Source organism: Mobula birostris, chromosome 6 (assembly GCF_030028105.1).
Source record: "Mobula birostris isolate sMobBir1 chromosome 6, sMobBir1.hap1, whole genome shotgun sequence".
NCBI classification, from domain to species: Eukaryota; Metazoa; Chordata; class Chondrichthyes; order Myliobatiformes; family Myliobatidae; genus Mobula; species Mobula birostris.
This window is the reverse complement of record NC_092375.1, coordinates 738,063-763,981: the sequence shown is the minus strand read 5'-3', so window position 1 is coordinate 763,981 and position 25,919 is coordinate 738,063. Positions and strand designations below refer to the sequence as shown.

The following is a 25,919-nucleotide window of genomic DNA, read 5'->3' as shown; positions in this document are numbered from 1 at the left end:
CCACAACACCTCCAATCTTAGTGTCATCAGCAAACTTGCTGATCCAATTTACCACATTATCATCCAGATCATTGCTATAGACAACAAAAAACAATGGTCCCAGCACAGTTCCCTGAGACACACGACTAGTCACAGGCCTCCAGTCTGAGAAGCAATCATCCACTACCACTCTCTGTCTTCTCCCACACAGCCAATTTCGAATCCAGTTTACCACCTCTCCATGGATACCTCGTGTCTGAACCTTCTGAACTAACCTCCCATGTGGGACCTTGTCAAAGGCCTTACTAAAGTCCATGTAGACAACATCCACAGCCTTTCCTTCATCTACTTTCTTGGTAACCTCCTCGAAAAACTCTACAAGATTCGTTAAACATGATCTACCATGCACAAAACCATGCTGACCATCCTTAATCAGCCCTTGGCTGTCCAAATACTTGTATATCCGATCTCACAGAACACCTTCCAATAATTTACCTACTACTGATGTCAGGCTCATGAAAGGCATCCGTTAGTCTTGTGAGACCATGGATCTGCACCTGGAAAGTCTTCACTCTCCAGGGCACAGGCCTGGGCAAGGTTGTGTGGAAGACCAGCAGTTGCCCATGCTGCAAGTCTCCCCTCTCCATGACACCAGTGTTGTCCAAGGGAAGGGCATTAGGACCCAGACAGCTTGGCACCAGTGTCGTTGCAGAGCAATGTGTGATTAAGTGCCTTGCTCAAGGACACAACACGTTCCTTCGGCTGGGGCTCGAACTCACAACCTTCAGATCGCTAGTCGAACGCCTTAACCACTTGGCCACGTGCCCACACAGGCTCACCAGCCTGTAATTACCTGGTTTACTTTTGGAGCCTTTTTTAAACAATAGAACAACATGAGCTACCCTCCAGTCCTCCAGCACCGCACCCATGGCTAAGGACATTTTAAATATTTCTGCCAGGGCCCCTGCAATTTCAACACTAGTCTCTCTCAAGGTCTGAGGAAATATCATGTCAGGCCTGGGGGATTTATCTACCTGTATTTGCTGTAAGGCAGCAAGCACCTCCTCCTCTTTGATCTCTATATGTTCCATGACACTACTGCTTGTTTCCCTTCCCTCCATATACACCATGCCAGTTTCCTGAGTAAATGCTGATGCAAAAAAACTGTTTAAGATCTCCCCCATCTCCTGAGGCTCCACACATAGACGACCACCCTGATCTTCTAGGGGACCAATTTTGTCCCTTACTATCCTTTTATTCTTAAAATACTTGTAGATTAATACTTGTACTTATACTTGTACTTGTACTATACCCCTCCCCCACACAAAACCACCACGGTGAGCTTCACGGCTAAACAGGTGAGAATACAGCTGAAACGTCTCAACCCAGGCAAGGCTGCAGGACCGGTTGGTGTCAGTACCAGGGTGCTCAAAGCCAGTGCCCCTCAGCTACGTGGAGTACTTCACCATGTATTCAACCTGAGCCTGAGGCTCCGGAGGGTTCCTGTACTGTGGAAAACGTCCTGCCTCGTCCCTGTGCCAAAGACGCCGCGCCCCAGTGGCCTCGATGACTACAGACCGGTGGCATTGACCTCCCACACCATGAAGACCCTGGAGAGACTTGTTCTGGAGCTGCTCCGGCCTATGGTCAGGCCACACTTAGATCCCCTCCAGTTCGCCTACCAGCCCCGACTAGGAGTTCAGGATGCCATCGTCTACCTGCTGAACCGTGTCTACGTCCACCTGGACAAGCCAGCGAGCACTGTGAGGGTCATGTTTTTTGACTTCTCCAGTGCGTTCAACACCATCCGCCCTGCTCTGCTGGGGGAGAAGCTGACAGCGATGCAGGTGGATGCTTTCCTGGTATCATGGATTCTTGATTACCTGACTGGCAGACCACAGTACGTGTGCTTGTAACACTGTGTGTCCGACAGAGTGATCAGCAGCACTAGGGCTCCACAGGGAACTGTCTTGTCTCCCTTTCTCTTCACCATTTACACCTCGGACTTCAACTACTGCGCAGAATCTTGTCATCTTCAGAAGTTTTCGGATGATTCTGCCATAGTTGGATGCATCAGCAAGGGAGATGAGGTCGAGTACAGTGCTACTGTAGGAAACTTTGTCACATAGTGTGAGCAGAATTATCTGCAGCTTAATGTGAAAAAGACTAAGGAGTTGGTGGTAGACCTGAGGAGAGCTAAAGCACTGGTGACCCCTGTTTTCATCCAGGGGGTCAGTGTGGACATGGTGGAGGATTACAAATACCTGGGGATACGTATTGACAATAAATTGGACTTGTCAAAGAACACTGAGGCTGTCTACAAGAAGGATCAGAGCCGTCTCTATTTCCTGAAGAGACTGAGGTCCTTTAACATCTGCCGGACGATGCTGAAGATGTTCTACGAGTCTGTGGTGGCCAGTGCTATCATGTTTGCTGTTGTGTGCTGGGGCAGCAGGCTGAGGGTAGCAGACACCAACAGAATCAACAAACTTATTCATAAGGCCAGTGATGTTGTGGGGATGGAACTGGACTCTCTCACGGTGGTGTCCGAAAAGAGGATGCTGTCTAAGTTGCATGCCATCTTGGTCAATGTCTCCCATCCACTACATAATGTACTGGGTGGGCACAGGAGTACATTCAGCCAGAGACTCATTCCTCCAAGATGCAGCACTGAGCGTCATAGGAAGTCATTCCTGCCTGTGGCCATCAAACTTTACAACTCCTCCCTTGGAGGGTCAGACACCCTGTGCCGATAGGCTGGCCCTGGACTTATTTCATAATTTACTGGCATAATTTACATATTACTATTTAACTATTTATGGTTCTATTACTATTTCTATTACCATTTATTATTTATGGTACAACTGTAACGAAAACCAATTTCCCCCTGGGATCAATAAAGTATGAGTATGACTATGGCTATGACTATGAAACCCTTTGGGTTTACCTTCACATTATCTGCCAAAGCAACCTCATGTCTTCTTTTTGCCTTCCTGATTTCCTTCTTTCGTATTTTCTTACATTTTCTTTACTCTTCAAGTACCTCATTTGTTCCTTGTTGCCTATACCTGCTATACACCTCTCTCTTTTTCTTAACCAGATCACCAATATCCCTTGAAAACCAAGGTTCCCTATGCCTGTTAACTTTGCCTTTAATCCTGGCAGGAACATGCAAATTCTGCACTCTCAAAATTTCGCCTTTGAAGGCCTTCCACTTACTGAACACACCCTTGCCAGAAAACAACTTATCCCAATCCACTCTTCCTAAATCCTTTCTCTTTCTTTCTCAATCTTTTTTATTGAGTTTCGAATTGATAAACATAACAATGATAATGATACAAAGAGATCGGGATTACATTAATAATGGTTAACGTATACAGACACAGACTCCAAGTAACATATGTAATGTAAGCCTCCCAATCTCTTAATAACTGAACATGAAAAAGATTCAAAAAAATTTTATACAAAGGAAAAGTACCCCTACACTAAAAAAAAACAAAACAAAAGCTGGGTTGCCATGTTTCATCAGTTAAAATCATTATTTGTCACTAACTCTGCTCCTCTATACAAAAACAAAAAGTTATTGAAAAGGATTCGGAAAAGGTCAGCTTACATCATATGAAAATGTTGAATAAATGGCCTCCAAGTTTCTTCAAATTTAACCAAAGGATCGATAGTACCACTTCTAATTTATTCCAAGTTATAGTTTGGGAAAACCATTGAAATGTAGGGGGATTAGAATCTTTCCATTTAAATAAAACAGATCTTCTGGCTATTAAAGTAACAAATGCAATCAAACGACAAGCTGAAGGGGATAAATGACTAAAGTCTATCATTGGTAGTCCAAAAATTGCAACAATAGGATGAGGTTGTAAATCAATACGCAAAACTACTGAAATAATATCAAAAATATCTTTCCAATATTTTTCCAAAAGAGGGCAAAACCAGAACATATGTGTCAAGGAAGCTACCTCAGAATTACATCTGTCACAGACAGGATTTATATGACCATAAAAACGAGCTAACTTATCCTTAGACATATGGGCCCTATGAACCACCTTAAGTTGTATCAAAGCGTGTCTAGCACACATTGAAGAAGTGTTAACTAGTTGGAGAATTTTCTCCCATTTCTCTATAGGTAAAGATACCTGAAGTTCTCTTTCCCATTCATTCTTTATTTTATCAGATGTACCTAGATGTATTTTCATTATTAAATCATAAATAATTGCTATTAAGTTCTTCTGATAGGGATTTAAAACTAAATTTTTTTCCTTTAATTTTAGTTTGATGTGGTATTGGAAAAGTAGGTAAAATAACATTCAAAAAGTTTCTAATCTGTAAATATCTGAAAAAATGTGATCTAGGCAAATTATATTTATTAGACAACTGTTCAAAGGACATGAGACAATTATTCATGAATAAATCATGGAAACATGTTATTCCCTTTGTTTTCCATAAAAGAAAAGCTTGATCAGTTCTGGATGGTTGGAAAAAAATGGATATAATAGGACTTGATAGGATCAATTTATTCAATCCAAAAATTTTACAAAATTGAAACCATATTCGTATTGTATGTTGAATTTCTTTCTCATTTCCACAAAGTTGGCCCTTCTCCAATTTAGAACATAGAACAGTGCAGCACAGTACAGGCCCTTCGGCCCACAATGTTGTGCCAACCCTTCAACCCTACCTCCCATATAACCCTCCACCTTAAATTCCTCCATATACCTGTCTAGCAGTCTCTTAAATTTCAGTAGTGTATCTGCCTCCACCACTGACTCAGGCAGTGCATTCCACGCACCAAGAACTCTCTGAGTAAAAAACCCTCCTCTGATATCCCCCTTGAACTTCCTACCCCTTACCTTAAAGCCATGTCCTCTTGTACTGAACAGTGATGCCCTGGGAAAGAGGCGCTGGCTGTCCACTCTATCTATTCCTCTTAATATCGTGTACACCTCTATCATGTCGCCTCTCATCCTCCTTCTTTCCAAAGAGTAAAGCCCTAGCTCCTTTAATTTCTGATCATAATCCAAACTCTCTAAACCAGGCAGCATCCTGGTAAATCTCCTCTGTACCCTTTCCAATGCTTCCACATCCTTCCTATAGTGAGGCGACCAGAACTGGACACAGTACTCCAAGTGTGGCCTAACCAGAGTTTTATAGAGCTGCATCATTACCCCGCGACTCTTAAACTCTATCCCTTGACTTATGAAAGCTAACACCCAATAAGCTTTCTTAACTACCCTATCCACCTGTGAGGCAACTTTCAGGGATCTATGGACGTGTACTCCCAGATCCCTCTGCTCCTCCACACTACCAAGTATCCTGCCATTTACTTTGTACTCTGCCTTGGAGTTTACCCTTCCAAAGTGTACCACCTCACACTTCTCCGAGTTGAATTCCATCTGCCACTTCTCAGCCCACTTCTGCATCCTGTCAATGTCTCTCTGCAATCTTCAACAATCTTCTACACTATCCATAACACCACCAACCTTTGTGTCATCTGCAAACTTGCCAACCCACCCTTCTACCCCCACATCCAGGTCGTTAATAAAAATCACAAAAAGTAGAGGTCCCAGAACAGATCCTTGTGAGACACCACTAGTTACAATCCTCCAATCTGAATGTACTCCCTCCACCATGACCCTCTGCCTTCTGCAGGCAAGCCAATTCTGAATCCACCTGGCCAAACTTCCCTGGATCCCATGCCTTCTAACTTTCTGAACCTCAACTCCAGGACCACACCTATCCTTATCCATAATTAACTTGAAACTAATGACATTATGGTCACTGGCCCCAAAATGCTTCCCTACACATACTTCTGTCACCTGACCTGTCTGGTTCCCTAACAGGAGATCAAGTATTGCACCCTTTCTCGTAGGTACCTCTATATATTGATTTTAAAAACTTTCCTGAACACATTTGACAAACCCCAAGCCATCTAGCCCTTTCACAGTGTAGCAGTCCCAGTCAATATGTGGAAAGTTAAAATCCTCTACTATTACAACTTTCTGTTTCTTACATCGGTCTGCTATCTCTCCACAGATTTGCTCCTGACTATTGGGTGGTCTATAATACAACCCTATTAGGGTGGTCACACCTTTCCCGTTCCTCAACTCCACCCATATGGCCCCTGTAAACGAGCCCTCCGGGCTGTCCTGTCTACCCACAGCTGTGATATTCCCCCGTCTAGTAATGCCACTCCTCCCCCTTTTATCCCTCCCCCTCTATCACGTCTGAAACAACAGAACCCCGGAACATTAAACTGTCCGTCCTGCAACCAAGTCTCACTAACAGCAATTATGTCGTAATCCCACGTGCCAATCCACACCCTAAACTCATCTGCCTTACTTACAATACTCCTTGCATTGAAATAGATGGACCTGAGAATGTTTCTATCAGGTACAAACCTTTGATTTCTGTCTATACATGCAGTCCTCGCATGACCTTTATCCTCCTCCACCTCACTGTCTGCTCTAACACTCTGGTTCCCCTCCCCCTGCAAATCTAGTTTAAACACCCCGGAGCAGCACTAGCAAACCTTCCTGCAAGGATGTTAGTCCCCTTCCAGTTCAGATGCAAACCGTCCCATCAGAACAGATCCCACCTTCCCTGGAACAAAACCCAAATGTCCAGATACATGAAGCCCTCCCTCCTGTTTTAGTTCAGACTAGCGCTGATGTAACAGCAGTGGGACTGCCAGTGTCTATTGGTGCCCCAGGTGAGGTGGAGCCATGGCCTGTCCATACTGTCAGGGAGGAGGAGAAGGGAGCCCAGCAGGCTGAGTCACAAATTGAGTTTCCCATAGCAGGGGGTGAAGATTTCAAAGACAGGGTTCTATCATTTCTGAGGAGTGAAGGGACAGAGTGGTCGGATCTGGAATGTCTAATTAGTCCCTGTCACCCAGTGAAGACTGAGTGATCTGCGTTGGCATCAGCCCTTACCTCCCTGGCGAATAAGTGGCCCAGTGCACAGGCAGAGGGTCCCCACCGGAAGCTAAGAATGTTCTGGAATAATGCCCACCCCCGAGGAGGAAGAGAAGTATGAGATGTGGGTGGAGCTGGCCTCTCAGTTGTTAGATGAGTGGCAGTGCTCTGATGACGTAAGGCGACAGAGATTGGTTGAAAGTTTGACGGGGTTGGCGGCTGACATGGTGAGAGCTGTGAAAACTAGCCAACTCTCCGCTATCCTTAGTGAGTATCTCGATGCATTGGAGAGCGTTTTTGGCACGACAGGGAGCCCACTGGAGCTCAGGCGCTTCAAAACATGTGTCAGGAGAAGGGGGAGAAGCTTTCCGCGTACATTTTTCGGCTAGGGAGGCAGCTAAGTTGTTTGTGGCTCGGGGGGGTCATTCAGGCGGCTGAGGTGGATAAGTTAAGGATGGACCAGATAGCTAAGGGCGCCCAGTCACAGGACACGATTGCTTGGGGTCTCCGGCAGTCCCATAAGATGCCTCCCCCTCTCTCCTTTGTTGAGCTGATTAGAGAGGTACGGGAGGAGGAGAACGCATTGGAGGCATGGGACGGCTCCGTCAGCAGGGTACAGTACTCGGTAGTAGCACCTTATGCTGAAGTGACCGCGGCCAGCCCAGCCTGGGGAATGGCAAAGGAGATTGAGGCAGAGCTGAGAACTGAGAAGTCCCAGGTGTTAACAGCGGGTGTGGACCCTCCGTATGATAGGATTGGTAGAGGGGGGAACCCCAAGGGGATGGGCTACGCAGGGGGCTGCGGGTGGCTGGCATTCCGCGAGAAGGGGGGCGGCCGGTATCGTCTGCTGTAACTGTGGCGAAGAGAGCCACTTCAAGCAGGAATATGAATGGAGGGAAGCCCCTTGGAGAGTCAGCCCCCAGGTGCCTAAGCAGGGAGAGGTGTCAGAAAACTTAGAGGAGACCCAGTGAGGGAAAGGCCTGGTGTCTCTGGGGGAACACATTCCCAGCAATGTACCAAGGAACCCCGAAAGTGAAAAACCTTATTCCTGAAGACTTAGTGGGACCACGCTCCAGTGTGACCATGATCCTAAATTTCCTGACTGGGAGACCTTAGTCTGTCTGGATTGGAAGCAGCATCTCCAACATCATCACACTGAGCACGGGGGCTCCCCAGGGCTGTGTGCTCAGTCCACTGCTGTTCACTCTGCTGACCCACGACTGTGCTGCAACACACAGCTCAAATCACATCATCAAGTTCGCCGATGACACGACCGTGGTGGGTCTCATCAGCAAGAACGATGAGTCAGCATACAGAGAGGAGGTGCAGCGGCTAATGGACTGGTGCAGAGCCAACAACCCGTCTCTGAATGTGAACAAAACAAAAGAGATGGTTGTTGACTTCAGGAGGACACGGAGCGACCACTCTCCACTGAACATCCACGACTCCTCTGTAGAGATTGTTAAGAGTACCAAATTTCTTGGTGTTCACCTGGCGGAAAATCTCACCTGGTCCCTCAACACCAGCTCCATAGCAAAGAAAGCCCAGCAGCGTCTCTATTTTCTGCGAAGGCTGAGAAAAGTCCATCTCCCACCCCCCATCCTCACCACAATCTACAGAGGTTGTATCGAGAGCATCCTGAGCAGCTGCATCACTGCCTGGTTCAGAAATTGCACCATCTCGGATCGCAAGACCCTGCAGCAGATAGTGAGGTCAGCTGGGAAGATCATCGGGGTCTCTCTTCCCGCCATCACAGACATTTACACCACACGCTGCATCCACAAAGCAAACAGCATTATGAAGGACTCCACGCACCCCTCATATAAACTCTTCTCCCTCCTGCCATCTGGAAAAAGGCACCGAACCATTCGGGCTCTCACGACCAGACTATGTAACAGTTTCTTCCCCACAAGCCATCAGACTCCTCAATACCCAGAGCCTGGCTTGACACCGACCTACTGCCCTCTACTGTGACTACTGTCTTGTTTATTATTTATTATTATTTATTGTAGTGCCTGCACTGTTTTGTGCACTTTATGCAGTCCTGGATAGGTCTGTAGTCTAGTGTAGTTTCTGTGTTTCTTCTTACGTAGTTCAGTGTAGTTTTGTGTTGTTTCATGTAGCATCATGGTCCTGGAAAATGTTGTCTCATTTTTACTATGTTCTGTACCAGCTGTTATGGTTAAAATGACAATAAAAAGTGACTTGACTTGACTTGTGTGTCACTACGAATAGAGGGTATTTATGCTAAAGCTATACTTGACACTGGGTCGCAGGTCACGTTGTTGTACCGTTCGTTTTACAACCGGTGTCTGAAGCATCTATCATCGACACCATTCAGGGCACTGAAGATCTGGGGTCTCAGTGCCGGTGATTATCTGTACAACAGTAATTTGTCAGTGAAGCCGGAATTCTCGGAGGCCGATGTGGGAGTGTCTGAGGTCCTTGTTACCTTAGTGCTGGTTTGTCTGGACCCGATTGAGAAGGGCGGCGTTTCAATTCTGGTGGGAACCAACACCCCTCTTGTGAGGACACTGATGGGGGCCCGCAAGGAGAAGGCAGGTGAGAGCTTTCTGGGGACATTGTCTGTGCACCCGGTGTTCCGTGCTACTTTTGAGGAAGTGTGTGGTAGCATTGGGCCGGATACCGAATTTAAGCGAGGGACTGTGTGGTTCACCCAGTCGAAGCCAATGGTGGTACGGCCCAGGGAAGTAGCAAGAGTGATGGGGACCCCCAAATTTCCCGGAGCGCCTGAGGACAAGGATCTCTTAGTGGACGCTCCACGAGACCTCGAGGGGGAGTTGGGATTTCCTGCTGGGGTACTGGTGAGGCCCGAACTGCAGAAGCCCTCGGTTGTACAGGCGAACAGGATGGCAGTGATCATCAGGAACACTACGAAGAGGGAGGTCACCTTCCCATCAAGTGGGGGATGCCCCTGGTGCACCTGTTCCCGATGATGGTAATGTCTACTGTCCCTGTGAGACAAGTCGGGGAGAAACTATTGGAAAAGGGGGGGGGGGGGGGAGTTGACAGCGGAGTCATTCAACTTTGGAGATTCACCGGTGCCTGTGGTGTGGAAAAGGAGGTTGCTACAGAGGATGTTGAAGATGGAAGGTGTCTTTTCCACTGACGAGTTTGATGTGGGGTGTTCCAAGATCACTCGTCAAGCTATCCGGGTGACCGAGGACACCCCGTTTAGAGAGAGGTCACGGCGATAGGCCCCTGCAGATGTGGAAGACGTGCAGCAGCATTTGTGTAAGTTGAAGGAAGCTGGGATCATCACTGAGTCCTGAAGTCCCTATGCGTCCCCAATAGTAGTGGCCCGGAAGAAGAATGGGAAGGTACGGATGTGTGTGGACTATAGGACTCTGAACAGGTGCACCGTCCCTGACCAGTATACGGTCCCGAGATCAAAGACGCACTGGCCTGTCTGAGTGGTGTGAAGTGGTTCAGTGTACTGGATTTGAGAAGTGGATATTACCAGATCCCCATGAGTGAGGCTGACAAAGAGAAGACAGCCTTTATATGTCCCCTGGGATTCTTCCAGTTCGAAAAGCCAGGGCATATCGGGAGCTCCTGTAACTTTCCAGTGAGTCATGGAGAGGACGGTGGGGAATATGAACTTGCTTCAGGTATTGGTGTATCTGGATGACTTCATAGTATTTGGATCCACCTTGGAAGAACAAGAAGTGAGGCTGCTGAAGGTGCTGAGCTGCCTCAAAGCTGAAGGGTTAAAACTTTCCCTGGACGACTGCCAGTTCTGCCAAACGTCTGTTAGCTACGTTGGGCACATAGTCTCATGGAGGGAGTAGGTACAGATCCAGCTAAGATAGAGGCAGTTTCCACTTGGTCAAGACCCCAGACTATGAGCGCTCTGAGCTCGGTTCTCGGGTTCTGTAGTTACTCTTGGAGGTTCGTGAAAGGCTACGCAGAAGTGAGACACCCGTTGAATCAGCTTCTGTGTGGTTACCGTCCCTTGGGGAAGAAAGGGAGGGGGAAAAAGGGGCAGGAGGGTGGAGAGTATCTTAACCTGTCGGAGCCCTTTGGACTGAGGTAGGATGTAAACTATGAAGAGGCCTTTCAGTCACTGAAGGAGCTGCTAACCCAAGCACCGGTGCTGGCTTTTGCGGACCCCTGAATGCACACGGATGACAGCCGGGAGGGCTTGGGGGGCGTCCTGTATCAGGATTAGGGCACCGGGTTGAGACCCATTGCCTTTGTCAGCCGGAGTCTGTTGCCCTCTGAGAAAAACTATCCCACGCACAAGTTAGATTTCCTGGCATTGAAATGGGCGGTGGTGGATAAGCTGAGTGACTCTCTCTACGGGGCCAAGTTTGAGGTGAGGACGGACAACAACCCTCTAACTTATATCCTGACCTCGGTGAAACTGGATGCCACAGGCCACCGGTGGTTGGCGGCGTTGTCTGCCTGTGATTTCAGCCTGTGGAACCGGCCGGGGAGCCAGAACATTGATGTGGATGCTTTGTCCTGACGGGGGCATGAGGGACTGGACAGGGATGAGGAGTGGGAGAGCGTTCCGGCCCTGGGGGGGGGGGTGGTGAAGGCCGTGTGTCAGTTTGCCATCAATAGACAATAGGTGCAGGAGTAGGCCATTCGGCCCTTTGAGCCAGCACTTCCATTCACTGTGATCATGGCTGATCTTCCATAATCAGTACCCCGTTTCTGCCTTCTCCCCATATCCCTTGACTCCACTATTTTTAAGAGCTCTATCTAACTTTCTTGAAAGCATCCAGAGAATTGGCCTCCACTGCCTTCTGAGGCAGAGCATTCCACAGATCCACAACTCTCTGGGTGAAAAGGTTTTTCCTCAATTCCATTCTAAATGGCCTACCCCTTATTCTCAAATCGTGGCCTCTGGTTCTGGACTTCCCCAACATCGGGAACATGTTTCTTGCCTCTAGCGTGTCCAATCCCTTAATAATCTTATATGTTTCAATCAGATCCCCCCTTATTCTTCTGAATTCCAGTGTATACAAGCCCAGTCGCTCCAATCTTTCAACATATGACAGTCCCGCCATCCCGGGAATTAACCTCGTGAACCTACGCTGCACTCCCCGTGAAGGCAGAGGAAAAGGAAAGGCAGGATTGAGTGGTGGACCAGTTGGGGGCTTCTGATGACGCCATCCCCCAAGTTTACTGTAACCTGACTGCTCTGAAGACCAATCAGCTGCCAGAATTGAGTTCTGGAGAAGTGGCAGCTGCTCAGTGAGATGAGCCAGGTACTGGAACCATTTGGGTAGCGGTCGAAAAGGGAGACAGGGCTCAGGCGGAGAAGACGAAACATACATCGGTGCCTCCATTACTGCAAGAATGGCCTCGGTTGGAGTTGAAGAACCAGATCTTATACCAGATCATGTCACCCCCCAGACCAGGTGGTTCTGCCGGAGAAGTATCGGAGGATTGCGTTGAAGTCACTTCATGATGATTCTGGATAAAACCTATGGACTGCTCAAAGACCAGTTCTACTGGGCCCGAATGAAGTCAGAGATCGAAGAATATTGCAAGTTGTGCATTTGATGTATACGGCGGAAGACACTGCCTACGCGGGCAGTTCCCTTGTCCCGCCTGCAGAATGCGGGGTCTCTGAACCTGGTGTGTATGGATTTCCTGGCGATAGAACCCGATGCCAGCAACACGGCGAATGTCTTAGTCATCACAGACCACTACACCAGATATGCTCAGGCTTTTCCTATCAAGGACCAGAGAGTGACTACGGTGGCAAAAGTGTTATGGGAGAAGTATTTCGTTTATTATGGCCTCCCCAGGTGAATACATAGCAATCAAGGCCGGGATTTCGAGAGCAGTCTCATCCATGAGTTACTGCTTGGAGTCGAGAAGTCAAGGACTACGCCCTATAACCCACAGGGCGATCCCCAGCCAGAGAGGTTTAATTGGACCTTGCTGGACATGCTCGGGACTCTAGAGATCAGCAAGAAGAGCGAGTGGAGTCAACATATTGGGTATCTGGTTCACAGTTACAACTGTACACAAAATGAAGCTACTGGGTACTTGCTATATTATCTGATGTTTGGGCTGAGGCGAGGTTGCCCATTGACCTTTGTTTCAGGACTGACAAGGGTGACTTGCCACTGAAGACTTATCTGAAGTATGTGTCTGACATGAGAAGAGAGCTGAAAAGGGCTTATGAATTAGTTGGGGTTGCAGCTGCCAAGCAGAATCAAGGAAATAAGAGGAGGTATGATCAAAAGGTGAGGTTCTCCAAACTCCAGCTGGGAGACAGATCATATGGGACTTGGGGCTACCTGGAAAGCATATGTTGGCTGTGGATAGTGTGGAGGGCTGTCAAAGGTTACAGCGGGACATTGATCAGATGCAAAACTGGGCTGAGAAGTGGCAGGTAGAGTTTAACCCAGATAAGTGTGAGGTGGTTCATTTTGGTAGGTCAAATATGATGGTAGAATATAGTATTAATGGTAAGACTCTTGGCAGTGTGGAGGATCAGAGGGACCTTGGAGTCTGAGTCCACAGGACACTCAAAGCTGCTGCGCAGGTTGACCCTGTGGTTAAGAAGGCATATTGTGCATTAGCCTTCATTTTTTTTTAGCGTGTTGCACCAGACAGTCAGCTGTTCCTGGCTGGCGCATGGTGTCAGGATTGGTCTCCTTTAGGATTAACCAGGTCACGATATGAACGTTCCCGACTTGACCCTATTTTTTTTACGAGGCCGAGTGGCTAGCTCAACGCTCAACCCAGCATGGATAGAAAGCGTGCTCGGGGGGCGGCCCGATTTGGATTCGGAGTCCAGCACTGGTGCCATTGCGCCACCAGCCGGCTTTTATCAACCATGGCATTGAGTTTAAGGGCCGAGAGGTAATGTTACAGCTTTTACAGAACCCTGGTCAGACCCCACTTGGAGTACTGCGCTCAGTTCTGGTCACCTTTCTACAGGAAGGATGTGGAAACCATAGAAAGGATGCAGATGAGATTTACAAGGATGTTGCCTGGATTGGGAAGCATCCCTTATGAGAATAGGTTGAGTGAACTTGGCCTTTTCTCCTTGGAGTGGCAGAGGATGAGAGGTGACCTGACAGAGGTGTATAAGATGATGAGAGGCATTGATTGTGTGGATAGTCAGAGGCTTTTTCCCAGTGCTGAAATGGCTAACACAAGAGGGCACAGTTTTAAGATGCTTGGAAGTACATACAGAGAAGATGTCAGGGGTAAGTTTTTTTACGCAGAGAGGGGTGAGTGCATGGAATGGGCTGCTGGCAACGGTGGTGGAGGCAGATACAATAGGGCCTTTTAAGAGACTTCTGGATAGGTACATGGAGCTTAGAAAAATAGAAAGTTATGTGCAACCCTAGATAACTTTTGAAGTAAGTACATGTTCAGCACAGCATTGTGGGCTGAAGGGCCTGTATTGTTTCTAAGATACAGTTGGAAATTAATCTTGCCAACACACACAAAATGCTGGAGAAACTCTGCACCTATAGAGGGAAATGAATCATCAATATTCTGGGCCAAGACCATCAGGACTGGAAAAAAAGGGCAGAAATCAGAAGAAAAGAATTCAAGGAGGGGGAGGAGCATTTGTTGCCAGATGAGATATAAATTTAGGTGAGAGGGGGAAGGTAGTTGGGTGGAAGAGAGGGAGAAGTGGGAATGATTTGAGAAGCTGGGAGATGATTAATGACAAAGGCAAAGGGCTGGAATCTGATAAGAGAGGACGGTGGACCATAGAATAAAAGGGAAGGAGGTGGGGATCAAGAGCAAGGCAGGTATGTGCAATGGGCAAGTCATGAAGGTGGGGGAGGGTTGAAGGGGCCAGAAAGATAATGGCAAACAAAAGGATGGGGGCGGGGGTGGAAATAGAGGGGAATAGTTACCAGAACTAAGAGAAATTGATGCTGGTGCCATCAGATTGGAGACGAAAACAAAATATGTTCCTGTAATCTGTGTATAGACACAAACTGGTAGTTCAGCAGGCTGTGTCAGTGTGGGAATAGGAAGTGGAGTTATGCAGCAAAGTGAAGTTGGTCGCTGGGAGATCCTGGATGTCATAGTGGATGCAGCAAAAGTGTTCAAGATCAGGTTTCTGAACCAGCGTTCTATGGAATTAATAATTTTACAGGCAGGTACTTACACAGTTTATGAATGATCATTGCCCAGACTCTACAATTTCCTCTGTGACCCATAACCCATTCTCTCTCAGAACCCACAAAGCAGATGAAAATATAACACACCTGTGCATTCTGGATTCGGATTGTACCATGTGTTTGTGTCACTACCTGACCTTGAGGAGTAACCACGGTAACAGGCTGATAAACTGCCCCACCTATTAAATAAAGAAAGAAAATTAGTAAGTCAAAATACCTGATATATTCATGCCATCATGTAGAAGGCTACATAACAGAAAACAAGGTGTTATTGCTCCAACCTAAGTGTGGCCTCATCACGACAGTGACGGAGGTCATATCGGAATAGGAATGGGAAGTGGAATTAGAATGGGTGGCCACTGGGAGATTCCGCTTTTTTTGGCGGACAGAGCGTAGGTGCTCAGCGAAGCGGTTTCTCAAAATTCCAGTTATGCCTCCCATGCCCCCTATCCTTCACCATTTCCCATCCACTTCCCCCTCTCACCTTATCTACTTGCCTGCCCATCGCCTTCCTCTGGTGCTCCTCCCTTCTATCTCTTTCACCAATCAACTTCCCAGCTCTTTACTTCATCCCTCCCCCATCAGATCTCACCTATCACATTGTGTTTCTCTCTCCCCTCATATAACCATATAACAATTACAGCACGGAAACAGGCCATCTCGGCCCTTCTAGTCCGTGCCGAACTCCTACTCTCAGCTAGTCCCACTGACCTGCACACAGCCCATAACCCTTCATTCCTTTTCTGTCCATACATCTATCCAATTTAACTTTAAACGACATCGAACCTGCCTCAACCACTTCTGCTGGTTGCTCGTTCCACTCAGCTACCACCCTCTGAGTAAAGAAGTTCCCCCTCATGTTACCCCTAAACTTTTGCCCTTTAACTCTTAACTCATGTCCTCTTGTTTGAATCTTCCCCATTCTCAATGGAAAAACCCTATCCACGTCAAGTCTATCAATGCCCCTCATAATTTTAAACACCTCTATCAAGTCCCCCCTCAACCTTCTATGCTCCAAAGGATAAAGACCCAACTTGTTCAACCTTTCTCTGTAACTTAGGAGGTGAAACCCAGGCAACATTTTAGTAAATCTCCTCTGTACTCTCTAAATTTTATTGACATCTTTCCTATGATTCGGTGACCAGAACTGTACACAATACTCCAAATTTGGCCTTACCAATGCCTTATACAATTTCAACATTACATCCCAACTCCTATACTCAATGCTCTGATTAATAAAGGCCAGCATACCAAAAGCTTTCTCCACCACCCTATCCACGTGAGATTCCACCTTCAGGGAACTATGCACCATTATTCCTAGATCCCTCTTCTTCAATGCCCTACCCTACCATTTACCATGTATGTCCTTTTTTGATTAGTCCTACCAAAATGTAGCACCTCACATTTTTCAGCATTAACCTCCATCTGCCATCTTTCAGCCCACTCTTCTAACTGGCCTAAATCTCTCTGCAAGCTTTGAAAACATACCTCATTATCCACAACACCACCTATCTTAGTATCATCTGCATACTTACTAATCCAATTTACCACCCCATCATCCAGATCATTAATATATATGACAAACAATCTTCTAAAACTACTCTTCAGCTTTTTATCTCCAATCCTGCCGAAGGGTTTCGGCCTGAAATGTTGACTGTACCCTTTTCCATAGATGCTGCCTGGCCTGCTGAGTTCCTCCAGCATTTTGTGTGTGTTTATTGGGTTCAGAAGATGGGATGTTATGTTGAAGCTGTATATTACATATTGGTACCAATGACATAGATCGAAAAAGGGAGGAGATCCTCAAAAAAATATAGGGAGTTAGGAAGGGAGCTGAGAGGCAGGACCTCAAGGGTAGTAATCTCAGGATTGCTGTCTGTGCTACATGACAGTGAGCATAGGAATAGAATGAGGTGGCAGATAAATGCGTGGTTGAGAAATTGGAGCAGTGGGCAGGGATTCAGTTTTCTGGATAATTGGGACCTCTTCTGGGGCATGTGGGAACTGTACAAAAGAGATGACTTGTACTTGAATCCAAGGGGGTAATGATCAGATCTATCGTGCTGGTTCCCATCCCCCTTCCATATTCTTGTGGGCAGGTTTACTAGAGCTGTTGGGAGTGGTTTAAATTAATAGGTGAGGGGGATGGGAACCAGCACGATAGATCTGAGCATGAGCAAGCAGCTTTACAAGTAGATGATGAATGTAACATGAATGTAAGGAAGGACAGACTAATGACTGGGTACAAATGCAGACAGAGCAAAGAGTTAAATTGTACCACAGAGGCAAAATTCAAAAGGGCAAAGAATGCAGGACTGAAGATGTTGTAGTTAAATGCACGTAGCATTCGGAACAAAGTGGATTAACCCATGGCGCAATTAAAGACTGGTCAGTATGGTGTTGTTGGCATCAGAATCAGAATCAGGTTAATTATCACCAGCATGTGACACGAAATTTGTTAACTTAGCAGCAGTTCAATACAGTACATAATCCTGGGGAGGGAGAGGGAGGGAGGGAGGGGGGGAGAGAAAGAAAGAAAGAGAGAGGGAGAGAGAGAGAGAGAGAGAGAGAGAGAGAGAGAGAGAGAGAAATAATAAAACATAATAATAAATAAACAAGTAAATCAATTACATGTATTGAATAGATTTAAAAAATGTGCAAAAACAGAAATACTGTATATTAAAAAAAGTGAGGTAGTGTCCAAAGCTTCAATGTCCATTTAGGAATCGGATGGCAGAGGGGAAGAAGCTGTTCCTGAATCACTGAGTTGTGGCTGAAAGAAGGCCAGAGTTGAGAGCTTAACATCAAAGGATATACATGTTCCAGGCAGAAGGCATAGATGGTGGTGTGGCTCTGTTGGTAAGGAATGGAATTACATGTTTAGAAAGAGGTGACATAGGGTCAGAAAAAGTTGAATCTGCACCACTGATGTTTGACTCTTCTCTCCGTTTATATAATAGTCCACACGACTGTTACTTACCAAAATGCATTATCATACATTTCCCAACACTGTATTCCATCTGCCAAGTTTTTTTGTCCAATTAGTCTGTCCCGTTGCAATTGCATTGTTTACTCAGCACTACATGCCCCTCCACCATGTCATCCACAAGGCCATCCATTTCCAAACCACTTATAAACAATGTGAAAAGTACCGGTCCCAATACTGACCCCTGAGGAACACCACTAGTCACTGGTAGCCAACCAGAAAAGGCCACTTTTATTCCCATTCGCTGTCTCCTGCCTGTCAGCCATTCCTCTATCCTTGCCAGAATCTTTCCTGTAATGCCAGAGGATTTTGTCTTCTGAAGCAGCCTCATGTGTGGCACCTCATTAAATGCCTTCTGAAAATCCTAGTAAGTGACATCTGCCTCTCATTTGTTTACTCTGCTTGTTGTTTCCTTGAAGAATTCTGATAGATTTATAGAAACATGGAAACAAAGAAATCAACAGCACATTACAGGCCCTCTGGCCCACAATCTTGGGCCAACCATGTAACCTATTCTAGAAACTGCCTAGAATTTCCCTAACACATAGCCCTCTATTTTTCTAAGCTCCAGGTACCTATCTGTCTTAAAAGACCCAATTGTATCCGCCTCTACCAATGTCGCTGGCAGTGCATTCCACGCACCCATCACTCTCTATGTGAAAAACCTTCCACTGACATCCTCCTTGTACCTACTTCCAAGCACCTTAAAACCATACCCCCTCGTGTTAGCCATTTCAGCCCTGGGGAAACGCCCTTGGCTATCCACATGATCAATGCCTCTCATCATCTTATACACCTCTATCAGGTCACCTCTAATCCTCTGTCACTCCAAGGGGAAAAGGCCAAGTTCACTCAACCTATTCTCATAAGGCATCCGCGCCAATCCAGGCAACATCCTTGTAAATTTCCTCTGCACTCTCTCTATAGTATCCACATCCTTCCTGTAGTGAAGTGACCAGAACTGAACACAGTACTCCAAGTGGGGTCTAATTAAGGTCTTATAGCTGTAACATTACCTCATGGCTCTTGAACTCAATTCCATGGTTGATGAATGTCAACACATTACACGCCTTCTTAACAACACTGTCAACCTGCGCAGCACCTTTGAGTGTCCTATGGACAGGGACCCCAAGATCTCACTGATCCTTCACACGGCCAAGAGTCTTATCATTAATATCATATTCTGTATTCAAATTTGTCCTATCAAAAAGAATCACTTCACACTTATCTGGTTTGAATACCACTGGTCACCAACCTCCATGCAGAATACGAACCATCTTCAAATATGAACCATCTACAAACACCCTTTGCCTTCTGTGGGCAAGCCAATTCTGCATCCACAAATCAAGGTCTCCTTGGATCCCATGCCTTCTTACTTTCTGAATGAGCCTTGCGTGAACTCTTATTAAATGCCTTGCTGAAATCCATATGCACTACATCCACTGCTCTACCTTCACCAATGTGTTTTGTTACATCCCCAAAGCATTCAATCAGGATTGTAAAGCATGACCTGTCCTTGACAAAGCCATACTGACTATCCCTAATCAGATTATGTCTCTCCAAATGCTCATAAATCCTGCCTCTCAGGACCTTCTCCAATAACTTGGCCGCCACTGAAGTAAAACTCACTGGTCTACAATTTCCTGGGTTATCTCTACTTATTTTCTTGAATAAGGGAAGAAAGTTTACAACCTTCCAATTCTCTGGTACTTCTCCCATCCCTATTCATGAAGCAAAGAGCATTGCCAGAGGCTCAGCAATCTCCTCCCTCGCTTCCCACAGTAGCCTGGGTATATCTCATCTGGTCTGGTCTCAGCTACTTATCTAACTTAATACCTTGCAACAGCTTGAGCACATACTCTTTCTTAATGTTGAAACACTCAGGCTTTTCAATCCGCTGTAAATGTGGAAGCCATAGAAAGGTTGCATAGGAGCCTTACAAGGATGTTGCCTAGATTGGGGAGCATGTCTTATGAAAACAGGTTGAGTGAACTCGGCCTTTTCTCCTTGGAGTGACGGAGGATGAGAGGTGACCTGATACAGGTGTATAAGATGATGAGAAGCATTGATTGTGTGGATAGTCAGGAGGCTTTTTCCCAGGACTGAAATGGTTGCCACAAGAGACACAGATTTAAGGTGCTGGGAAGTAGGTACAAAGGAGATGTCAGGGGTAAGTTTTTTACTCAGAGAGTGGTGAGTGCATGGAATGGGCTGCTGGCAATGGTGGTGGAGATGGATGTGATAGGGTCTTTTAAGAGACTTTTGGATAGGTACATGGAGCTTAGAAAAATAGAGGGCTATGGGTAAGCCTGGTAATTTCTAAGGTAGGGACATGTTCGGCACAACTTTGTGGGCCGAAGGGCCTGTATTGTGCAGTAGGTTTTCTATGTTGCTATAAGTCATCCCCTTGTCCTTCACATACTTAAAAAAGAAACACAGAAAACCTACAGTACCATATAGGCCCTTCGTCCCACAAAGCTGTGCTGAACATGTCCTTACATGAGAAATTACCAAGGCTTACCCATAGCCCTCTATTTTTCTGAACTCCGTGTACCTATCCAGGAGTCTCTTAAAAGACCCTATCGTTTCCGCCTACACCACCGCCGCCAGCAGCCCATTCCACGCACTCACCACTCTGCGTAAAATCTTACCCCTGACATTTCTCTGTACCTACTTCCAAGCACCTTAAAACTATGCCCTCTCGTGTTAGCCATTTCAGCCCTGGGTTAAAAACCTCTGACTATCCACACAATCATTGCCTCTCATTATCCTGTACACCTCTGTCACCTCTCATCCTCTGTCGCTCCAAGGAGAAAAGGCTGAGTTCACTCAACCTATTCCCATAAGGCATGCTCCCCAATCCAGGCAATGTGCTTGTAAATCTCCTCTGCACCCTTTCTCTGGTTTCCATGTCCTTCCTGTAGTGAGGTGACCAGAACTCAGTACAGTAAGTACTCCAAGTGGGGTCTGACCAGGGTCCTATATAGCTACAACATTATCTCTCAGCTCTAAACCTCAATCTCACGGTTGATGAAGGCCAATGCACTGTATGCTTTCTTAACCACAGAGGCAACCTGTGTAGAAGCTTTCAGTGTCCTATGGACTCCGACTCCAAGACCCTCTAGACTGCCAAGAGTCTTACCATTAATGCTATATTCTGCCATTATATTTGAACTTCCAAAATGAACAACCTCACACTTCTCTTGGTTGAACTCCATCTGCCACTTCTCTGCCTAGTTTTGCATTCTATCAATGTACTGCTGTAACTTCTGAAGCTCTCCACACTATCTACAACAACCCCAGCTGTTGTGTCATCAGCGAACTTACTAACCCATCCCTCCTCTACCTCATCCAGGTCATTTATAAAAATATCAAAGAGTAAGGGTCCCAGAACAGATTCCTGTTATACACCACTGGTCACTGACCTCCACGCAGAATATGACCCATCTACAACCATTCTTTGCCTTCTGTGAGCAAGTCAATTCTAGATCCACAAAGCAATATCCCCTTGGATCCCATGCCTCCTTACTTTCTCAATAAGCCTTGCAAATGCCTTGCTGAAATCCATATACACTACATCTATGGCTCTACCTTCATCAATGTGTTTAGTTACATCCTCAAAAAATTCAATCAGGCTCATAAGGCACGACCTGCCTTTGACAAAGCCATGCTGACTATTCCTAATCATATTAAGCCTCTCCAAATGTTCATAAATCCTGCCTCTCAGGATCTTCTCCATCAACCTACTGACCACTGAAGTAAGACTCACTGGTCTATAATTTCCTGGGCAATCTCTACTCCAAACACAAAATTAAAAAAAAATACTGAAAGTGTTGCTTCAATCTCTACTCCGTTTCTTGAATAAGGGAACAAAATCCACAACCCTCGGAACCTCTCCCATTCTCATTGATGATGCAAAGATCATCGCCAGAGGCTCAGCAATCTTCTCCCTCGCTTCCCACAGTAGCCTGGGGTACATCCTGTCCAGTCCCGGTGACTTATCCAACTTGATGGTTTCCAAAAGCTCCAGTACATCCTCTTCTTTAATATCTACATGCTCAAGCTTTTCAGTCTGCTGCAAGTCATCCCTACAATCACCAAGATCCTTTTCCGTAGTGAATACTGAAGCAAAGTATTCATTAAGTACCTAGAAACATAGAAACATAGAAAATAGGTGCAGGAGTAGGCCATTCGGCCCTTCGAGCCTGCACCGCCATTTATTATGATCATGGCTGATCATCCAACTCAGAACCCTGCCCCAGCCTTCCCTCCATACCCCTTGACCCCTGTAGCCACAAGGGCCATATCTAACTCCCTCTTAAATATAGCCAATGAACTGGCCTCAACTGTTTCCTGTGGCAGAGAATTCCACAGATTCACCACTCTCTGTGTGAAGAAGTTTTTCCTAATCTCGGTCCTAAAAGGCTTCCCCTCTATCCTCAAACTGTGGCCCCTCGTTCTGGACTTCCCCAACATCGGGAACAATCTTCCTGCATCTAGCCTGTCCAATCCCTTTAGGATCTTATATGTTTCAATCAGATCCCCCCTCAATCTTCTAAATTCCAACGAGTACAAGCCCAGTTCATCCAGTCTTTCTTCATATGAAAGTCCTGCCATCCCAGGAATCAATCTGGTGAACCTTCTTTGTACTCCCTCTATGGTAAGGATGTCTTTCCTCAGATTAGGGGACCAAAACTGCACACAATACTCCAGGTGTGGTCTTACCAAGGCCTTGTACAACTGCAGTAGTACCTCCCTGCTCCTGTACTCGAATCCTCTCGCTATAAATGCCAGCATACCATTCGCCTTTTTCACCGCCTGCTGTACCTGCATGCCCACTTTCAATGACTGGTGTATAATGACACCCAGGTCTCGTTGCACCTCCTCTTTTCCTAATCGGCCACCATTCAGATAATAATCTGTTTTCCTATTTTTGCCACCAAAGTGGATAACTTCACATTTATCCACATTAAATTGCATCTGCCACGAATTTGCCCACTCACCCAACCTATCCAAGTCACCCTGCATCCTCTTAGCATCTTCCTCACAGCTAACACTGCCACCCAGCTTCGTGTCATCCGCAAACTTGGAGATGCTGCATTTAATTCCCTCATCCAAGTCATTAATATATATTGTAAACAACTGGGGTCCCAGCACTGAGCCTTGCGGTACCCCACTAGTCACCGCCTGCCATTCTGAAAAGGTCCCGTTTATTCCCACTCTTTGCTTCCTGTCTGCTAACCAACTCTCCACCCACACCAATACCTTAAAGCAATACCGTGTGCTTTAAGTTTGCACACTAATCTCCTGTGTGGGACCTTGTCAAAAGCCTTCTGAAAATCCAAATATACCACATCCACTGGTTCTCCCCTATCCACTCTACTAGTTACATCCTCAAAAAATTCTATGAGATTCTGCTGTTTCCTCCGGTTCCAGACACACTTTTCCACTGTCGCACTTGATTGGTCCTATTCTCTCATCTCTTATCTTGCTCTTCACATACTTGTAGAATGCTTTAGGGTTTTCCTTAATCCTGTCCATCAAGGTCTTTTCATGGCCCCTTCTGGCTTTCATAATTTCATTCTTAAGCTCCTTCCTGCTAGTCTTATAATCTTCTTTTCTCACTGTTACCATCAGGTAGGAGATACAGAAGCCTGAAGGCACACACTCAGCGATTCTGATCTGTATCATTATCTAGTTTTTTGAACCTTTTGGAAGCTCTCCTTTTTTTCTTGGCTGGATTTACAACAGCTTTTGTACACCACGGTTCCTGTACCCTACCATCCTTTCCCTGTCTCATTGGAACATACCTATGCAGAACCCCACGCATATATCCCCTGAACATTTGCCACATTTCTTCCGTATGATTCCCTGAGAACATCTGTTTCCAATTTATGCTTCCAAGTTCCTACCTGGTAGCCTCATATTTCCCCTTACTCCAATTAAACGTATCTCTAACTTGTCTGTTTCTATCCCACTCCAATTCTACGGTAAAGGAGATAGAATTGTGATCACTATCTCCAAATGCTCTCCCACTGACAGACCAGACACCTGACCAGGTTCAATTCCCAATAGCAGATCAAGTACAGCCTCTCCTCTTGTAGGCTTATCTACATATTGTATCAAGAAACCTTCCGGAACTCCACCCCATCTAAACCCCTCTCTCTAGGGAGATGCCAATCAATATTTGGGAAATTAAAATCTCCCACCACAACAACCCTGTTATTATTACTCCTTTCCAGAATCTGTCTCCCTGTCTGAACATAGAACATAGAATAGTACAGCACAGTACAGGCCCTTCGGCCCATATTGTTGTGCCGACTCTCAAACCCTACCTCTCATATCACCTCCCACCTTAAATTCCCCCATATACTTGTCTAGTAATCTCTTGAATTTCACTAGTGTATCTGCCTCCACCACTGACACAGGCAGTGTATTCCACGCACCAACCACTCTCTGAGTAAAAAACCTTCCTCTAATATCCCCCTTGAACTTCCCACCCTTTACCTTAAAGCCATGTCCCCTTGTATTGAGCAGTGGTGCCCTGGAGAAGAGGCGCTGGCTATCTACTCTATCTATTCCTCTTAATATCTTGTACACCTCTATCATGTCTCCTCTCATCCTCCTTCTCTCCAAAGAGTATAGCCCTAGCTCCCTTAATCTCTGATCATAATACATACTCTCTAAACCAGGCAGCATCCTGGTAAATCTCCTCTGTACCCTCTCCAATGCTTCCACATCCTTCCTATAGTGAGGCGACCAGAACTGGACACAGTACTCCAAGTGTGGCCTAACCAGTTTTATACAGCTGCATCATTACCTCGCGACTCTTAAGCTCTATCCCTCGACTTATGAAAGCTAATACCACATAAGCTTTCTTAACTACCCTATCTACCTGTAAGGCAACTTTCAGGGATCTGTGGACATGTACCCCCAGATCCCTCTGCTCCTCCACACTACCAAGTATCCTGCCAGTTACTTTGTACTCTGCCTTGGAGTTTGTCCTTCCAAAGTGCACCACCTCACACTTCTCTGGGTTGAACTCCATCTGCCACTTCTCAGCCCACTTCTGCAACCTATCAATGTCTCTCTGCAATCTTCAGCAATCCTCTACACTATCTACAACACCACCAACCTTTGTGTCATTTGCAAACTTGCCAACCCACTCTTCTACCCTCACATCCAGGTCATTAATAAAAATCACGAAAAGTAGAGGTCGCAGAACCGATCCTTGCGGGACACCACTAGTCACAACCCTCCAATCCGAATGTACTCCCTCCACCATGACCCTCTGCCTTCTGCAGCCAAGCCAATTCTGAATCCACCTGGCCAAACTTCCCTGGATCCCATGCCTTCTGACTTTCTGAATAAGCTTGCCGTGTGAAGGCTCCTCCATGTCACTGTTTCTGTTTGGTGGTCTATAAAAAACATCCAGTAGAATTATTGACCCTTCCTATTCCTAACTTCCACCCAGAAAGACTCCATAGACAACCCCTCCATGACTTTCTCCTTTTCTGCAGCCATGACACTGTCTCTGATCAACAGTGCCAAGCCCTCACCTCTTTTGCCTCCCTCCTTGTCCTTTCTGAAACATCTGAAGCCTGGCACTTGAAGTAGTCACTCCTGCCTCTGCACCATTCATTCAAGTGTCTGTATGGTCACAACATCATAGCTCCAAGTGGTGATCCACGCTCTAAGCTCATCCACTTTATTCATAATACTCCTCGCAATAAAATAGACACATCTCAAACCATTGGTCTGAGTGCGTCCCTTCTCTATCACCTGCCTATCCTCCCTTTCGCACTGTCTCCAAGCTTTCTCTATTTATGAGCCAACCTCTCTTTCCTCCGTCACTTCAGTTCGGTTCCCACCCCCCATCAATTCTAGTTT

The 25,919-nt window shown here is 46.2% G+C and overlaps 1 protein-coding gene across 8 annotated transcripts in view; it reads right to left on the bottom strand.

Annotated features, from left to right (window-relative positions):
- pknox1.1 (pbx/knotted 1 homeobox 1.1) overlaps positions 1-25,919 on the bottom strand; it is a 292,555-nt gene that overhangs the window by 100,752 nt on the left and 165,884 nt on the right. For all 8 annotated transcript variants that reach the window (XM_072259798.1, XM_072259800.1, XM_072259797.1 and 5 more), the window contains one exon: positions 15,131-15,222. In XM_072259798.1, coding sequence (XP_072115899.1) covers positions 15,131-15,222 — 92 coding nt within the window. The remainder of the gene's footprint in view (positions 1-15,130; positions 15,223-25,919) is intronic.